Below are 6342 nucleotides of genomic sequence, written 5' to 3' on the forward strand. Positions count from 1 at the left end.
GAGACCAGCCTGGTCTACAGAGCTAGTTCCAGGACAGGCTCCAAAACCACAGAGAAACCCTGTCTCGAAAAACCAAAAAAAAAAAAAATTCACTGTATGTCCCAGGCTGGTCTTGAACTCGTGATCCTCTTGCCTCTGTCACTGCCATACTTGGCTTGTCTCCTAGTCCCTCTCTACATGTCTGTTTTTCTGTCTTTATGTCTCTCTGCTCTGGCCCTTTCTACATGTCACCATCTCTGTCTCCTTGTCTCTTCCCAACAGGCTGCCCGGCACTCCCATGTAGCCGTGGCCTGGGCTGGCTTCCTGGTGCTGATGGGTGGTGAGCTGGCCAATGGCTTGCTCACCAATGATGTGTGGGCCTTCAGCCCCTTGGGTGGAGGCCACTGGGAGCTTCTGGCTCCACCTGCTTCCAGTCCCTCTGGGCCCCCAGGCCTGGCCGGCCATGCAGCTGCTCTGGTGGACGACATCTGGCTGTATGTGTCCGGTGGCCGCACTCAGCATGACCTGTTTTCTTCTGGCCTCTTCCGTTTCCGCCTGGACCACACCAACAGGGGCTACTGGGAGCAGGTGATCCCAGCAGGTGGGCGGCCCCCTGCTGCCACTGGCCACTCTATGGTATTCCATGCCTCGTCCCGTACCCTGCTGGTTCATGGTGGACACCGGCCTTCCACTGCCCGGTGAGTAATCTGTCCTGTACTCCTGTGCTTCAGGGTCATACCAGCCAAACACCCTGGTGACCTTAATCCTGAGAGGTCTTTGCTCAGTGACAGACTCCTGTGCTCATGCCATTACTTCATCCTCTTCCTCCTCCTTCTCCCTCCTCCTCTTCCTCCTTCTCCTTTTTTTTTGGTTTTTCGAGACAGGGTTTCTCTGTAACTTTGGAGCCTGTCCTGGAATTCGCTCTGTAGGCCAGGCTGGCCTCAAACTCAGAGATCCTCCTACCTCTGCCTCCCGAGTGCTGGGATTAAAGGGGTGTGCCACCACTGCCCAGCTTCGACACTTCTTTCTTTCACCATTCCTTTGTTCACTTATTTACACACTCTCCCTTGTTTACACGCTCTGACCCTTTACTCAGGCTCTGACCGTTGCTTCCCACACACTCCCACTCACTCACCCGCCCGTTGTCCAGCTCTTGCCAGATTATGAAGGTACCAGACCCTGCTCAGACCTGGGTCCTGCCCATAGTGAATATCTGCTTAGGATGGGAAAGGGTCATGGTCATCTCTGTCCTGGGCGAGTGAAGCCAGAGGAGGGAAGGAAGCCCTTCCTCCCCTGAGCCCTGGCCTGTCTCTTCCCTGTAGGTTTTCCGTGCGGGTGAACTCCACTGAGCTCTTCCATGTGGATCGGCGTGTGTGGACCACGCTGAAGGGCCGGGATGGGCTCCAGGGTCCACGGGAGAGAGCCTTCCACACAGCCAGTGTTCTGGGAAACTACATGGTGGTCTACGGTGAGGCGATTTCCCTGATCATGTCTGCCTACCTGTCGTCCTGAGCTGAGACTCAGCCTGAATGTCCCTCCCTCCCCGAAGGCTTCCCTGAGCCCACCCTGAGCTGAGACTCCACATGGTGTCCTCCCTCCCTCAAGGCTTGCCTGAGCCCACCCTGAGCTCACCTCACGGGTGTCCTCCCTCCCCCAAGTCTTCCCTGAGCTGAGACTCCACATGGGTGTCCTCCCTCCCTCAAGGCTTGCAAGCTGTACCCTTTCCTCCTTTCCCAGGGGGCAATGTGCACACCCATTACCAGGAGGAAAAGTGCTATGAAGATGGCATCTTCTTTTACCACCTTGGTTGCCACCAGTGGGTGTCAGGGGCTGAGCTTGCCCCACCAGGAACCCCTGAGGGTAAGTCATTCCTCTGCCTGAAGGCTTTTGAAGGTCTCTGAATTTTAGCAAGAGCTGCCTCAGTCCTCTGGAGAAAAGCAGGGTGGGGGGTGGGGTGGGGGGAGGTGTGGTGGTGTTTGACCAGGAAGCAGATGCAGGGGCACTTAACTTTGATTCTATTTTCTATTTTTAAATATGTGAATGTGTGTGTGTGCAGTGTGCACATGTGGAGGCCAGAGGACAACCTCAGGTATTGTCCTCAGGGATAGTCCACCTGAGTCAGGGTCTCTCCTTGGCCTGGAGCTCACCAGCTAGGCTAGTCTGGCCAGCCAGTGAGCCCTAGGCTCCCTCCTGGCTCCACGTCCACAGTGCTGGCATTATAGGTGTTCTGCCGTGCCTAGTATTTTTGTGACTGTTCTGGGTATTGAACTCTAGTCCTAATGCTTCTGAGGCAAGCACTTTACCAGCTGAGCCATCTTTCCAGCTCCAGAACCAAGGGTCTAGTTGGGAGTTTACCATTTTGTAGCACCCTAAGTTGCTTCCTAAGGGGAGTGACTTCATAGTCGTAGTGGGCAGGGGTTAGAGCCGCAATGGCTGACTTCAAACACTTCAAACAGACATCTACACAAAAGCATGCCTTGATGCCTGCGCCTTATTGTCCTCAACGAAGAAATGGGGTTCTGATATGATGTGTGAAGCCTGACTCGCACAGTGGAGAGGTCAACAGGTTGTCTCCAGGATTCCTTATTTTTGTTTGTTTGTTTTTTGGAGACAATTTCTTTGTGTAGTCTGTCCTGTCCTGGAACTCGCTCTGTAGACCAGACTGGTCTTGAACTCAGAGATCCACCTGCGTCTGCTTCCCAAGTACTGGGACTAAAGGTGTGCACCACCTCGGTTCACTTTTCAAAAGCAGAAAAGGTTCATTTCTTGGTTCATTTTGGTGAAAGCATCAGGCTGGGCTGGATCTGGGTGCTCGGTGATAGATGGCCTTGGCCATTTCTCTCTCTGGTTCTCAGCTGGGATCTCTTCTCTTCCTACTTGTCTTGTCTTTTTATTTGTTTGTGTGTGCTTGTGTGTGTGTGTGTGTGTGTGTGTGTGTGTGTGCGCGCGCACTCAGGCCAGAGTACATGTGTGGAGGTCCTGACAGCCTGCAGGAGTTTGTTCTCTCCTTCTACCATGTGGGTCCCAAACATTGAACTCAGGTTACCAGACTTGGTGGCAGGCTCTTTCATGAGATGAACAATCTCAGTGGCCTCTTGCTTGCCTTTTGTAGGTGTCCCCAATAACTGTTTAATTGTATCACTCGCTTCCCATTCTCAGAGGGCTCTGTAATCCCATCATTCAGGAGGCTGTATTTGAGACTAGCCCGGGGCTACAGATGGAGATCCTGTGTCAAAAAGGGGGAGGGGCTAGAGAGATGGCTAAGAGGTTAAGAGAACTGGCTATTCTTCAGAGGACCGCAGTTCAATTCCCAGTACCCACATGACAGCTCAAAACTGTCTGTAACTCTAGTTCCAGGGGACTTGACACCCTTACACAGACATTCATTTGGGCAAAAACCAATGCACATACAATTAAATAAATCTCTAAAAAAAAAAAAAAGCCCAGTGTAGTGGCACATGCCTTTAATGCCTTTAATCCCAGCACTTAGGAGGCAGAGACAGGCGGATCTCTGAGTTCAAGGCCAGTCTGGTCTACAGAACAAGTTCCAGGACAGCTAGGACTGCTCAGAGAGACCCTATCTCAGATAGACAGACAGGTAGATAAATAGAAAAATAGAAAGAACCCAAAAACCAAAGCAAAATAAAGCAAAAATACCCAGAGGGAGAAGACTCCTCTTTCCTAGGAATTGCAGGAATTGGGTTCCTCATTTTGAGTTCTGACTGGCAGATTTGAACTAAGGCCCACATCCAGGAAAGGCGGAACAGCTCTGTACAGGTCTTTTGGACTGGGGATGGGAAAGCGTGGTTTTCCCCAGAACGTCGGGGAAGTCACCAGAGGGGAGCCTTATGCTGCTGGGTCACATGGGCAGGTGAGGCCTCAGCTTCTGGGGCTCCCCTTCCTGTCCTCCGAGCTCCACAAGGCTAGAGGTGGTTCTTTTCATGGGGAAAGAAACCAGGACTTGGCAAGGTTGGGTCTCCTGCCTAAAAACTCATGTGTGATTTGAGTCCTTGTCTGTCACAAAGATCATGCTTTATTTGAGACAGTTTGCACAGGGGCATTGGGCTTCTGAGAGAAGGGAGAGTGTAAACCAGTGCTGAGCCAGGCAGGCCAGGAGGGTTTTCTTGCTAGGTAGGAGCTAAAACAGCAATAGTCTAGCTAGGCTGTTGGAAGAGTGAGAATCTGGAAGGCAGAAGCTAGGGAAGGTCTTACCTTGTGACTGCATTCTAGGCCGAGCAGCACCTCCTAGTGGCCGTTACTCACATGTGGCAGCTGTGCTTGGCGGCAGTGTCCTGCTGGTGGCTGGGGGATATAGTGGCCGGCCTCGTGGGGACTTGATGGCCTACAAGGTGCCCCCCTTCGTGTTTCAGGCACCTGCTTTGGATGTGAGCGCTGGGGTGACAGGGAGAGGGGGGCTGTGGGAGGAGGTGGCATGGTCTCTACAGATGAGGGGTGAAGTGGAGAGCAGTGGGAAGAACAGGGTGTTCTGTAGTATAGGTTTTCTTTCCCAGGGCTCAGGGAGAATGGGCTGGGCTCCTTAAGGCACTGAATGATAGGGATTACCTGGGACAATCACAGGGGTAAAGTTGGCAGACAGCTCCAGGTCTTTGAGAGCAGTGTTGCTTCCTCTGTCCCGTGTCTCTGCAGTACCACTTGGACTATTGTTCCATGTACACAGACCATAGCGTCTGCTCCCGAGACCCGGAATGTAGCTGGTGTCAGGGGGCTTGCCAAGCAGCCCCTCCTCCCGGGACCTCCTCAGGAGCGGTGAGTGACTGCCCTGGGCCCCCCTGCCTAAATGGTCAGCCTTCTAAGGTCCTCATTTCTGCCTCCTGCCTCACCCATCCAGAGCCTTTACCTCTCCTAAACCCTGAGCCTCTTTGACCTTAGGAACCCAGTCCTGGATACCTGAGCCCTTGTTCTTGGTTTCCTGTCGAGCTGTGGTTCTCAGCCTTCCTGACACTGTGGCCCTTGAATACAGTTCCTCATGCTGTGGTGACCCCAGCTATAAAGTATATTAGTTGCTTCTTCATAACTGTAGTGTTGCTACTGTTAGGAATTGTAATATAAATACCTAATATGCAGGGATGGTCTAGGTGACCCTTGTAAAAGGGTCATTTAGCCCCCCAAAGGGGTTGTGACCACAGGCTGAGAACTGCTGCTATAGGCCATCCCTGCTCCAGTTTCCTGTTGGCCATGTACCCACAGTTCTCAGCTCTCCTGAGTTCCAGAGGACGGTGTGCATTGACTCTACTCTTTCCTACAGTGTCCAGCGGCCAGCTGCCTGGGCCTAGGCCGCCTCCTAAGTGACTGCCAAGCTTGTCTAGCCTTCAGTAGCCCCACAGCTCCTCCCCGGGGACCCGGGGCCCTAGGTTGGTGTGTGCACAATGAGAGCTGCCTTCCTAGGCCTGGTGAGTGTCAATAGTAGTGGAGGAGGGGCTCAGAGTCCCTCACACTGACCCTCCAGCCTCCCACACTTCTGTTCTCTCAGAGCAGGCCCGCTGCCGAGGGGAGCAGATCTCAGGCACCGTGGGCTGGTGGGGGCCAGCGCCTGTCTTCGTTACTTCCCTGGAGGCCTGTGTCACCCAGAGCTTCCTGCCTGGCCTGCACCTGCTCACCTTCCAGCAGCCCCCCAACGCCTCTCAGCCTGACAAGGTGGGGGCCAGGGGATGAAGTTGACAGTTATGAACCTAGAGTTGCTTCTTTTCAAATAAGTCTTTGGGGGACAGTACTGGGGATGGAACCCAGGGCTTTGTGCATGCTAAATATGCATACCACCACCAAGCCAGATGTTAACCCTTCCTGTAACCATTTCTGTTTCACTGTAACCAAGTGAAGTGCTGTAACTTCACTTGGGTTTCAAGCTGTGATCCCAGTACTTGGGAATCTAAGGCAGGAGAGAAGAGTCTTGAATTCTAAGTCAGCCTGTCCTATATAAGGACACTGTGTCTCAAAAACAAAACAGAAATCCAAAGCACTTCATTCCACATTGGTGGAGAAGGCATGGTGACCAGAATGTGAGGCAGTGATGAGGCGAATTCTGCAACTCAGTTCGCTTTCTGGTTTTGTTTCCGCTGGCATCACTCACGTTTTGAGTGTGTCTTTCCACCTCCGTTCCCTCACACGCATGCTCGGAGATTTGTCTCCTGGATGGTGAATCCTGTTTCGTTGACAATCATGAGCCACCACAGCAAACAGGGTCGTGGTGATGCTCTTGCCTCTGCCTCCAGACTCAGCCTGCGTTGTCTTAATATATCCAAGTAGGCCTTCCCATAACAGAACTTAGGAAATACTTCCATTCTTTTTCGTTAGTTGGTATTTCTTTTGAGACAGAGTCTTTTTTTTTTTTTTTTTTTTTTGAGA

The 6342-nt window shown here is 52.4% G+C and overlaps 1 protein-coding gene across 2 annotated transcripts in view; it reads left to right on the top strand.

The window, feature by feature from the left end:
• Megf8 (multiple EGF like domains 8) overlaps positions 1–6342 on the top strand; it is a 48672-nt gene that overhangs the window by 10498 nt on the left and 31832 nt on the right. Inside the window, exons 6-12 of one of the 2 annotated variants that reach the window (XM_026786472.1) lie at positions 262–677; positions 1302–1447; positions 1717–1839; positions 4210–4364; positions 4627–4746; positions 5246–5390; positions 5447–5634. In XM_026786472.1, the coding sequence (XP_026642273.1) occupies positions 262–677; positions 1302–1447; positions 1717–1839; positions 4210–4364; positions 4627–4746; positions 5246–5390; positions 5447–5634 (1293 nt within the window). The remainder of the gene's footprint in view (positions 1–261; positions 678–1301; positions 1448–1716; positions 1840–4209; positions 4365–4626; positions 4747–5245; positions 5391–5446; positions 5635–6342) is intronic. The other variant, XM_005361151.2, reaches the window with a different exon arrangement.

This window comes from Microtus ochrogaster, linkage group LG4 (assembly GCF_000317375.1).
Source record: "Microtus ochrogaster isolate Prairie Vole_2 linkage group LG4, MicOch1.0, whole genome shotgun sequence".
NCBI classification, from domain to species: Eukaryota; Metazoa; Chordata; class Mammalia; order Rodentia; family Cricetidae; genus Microtus; species Microtus ochrogaster.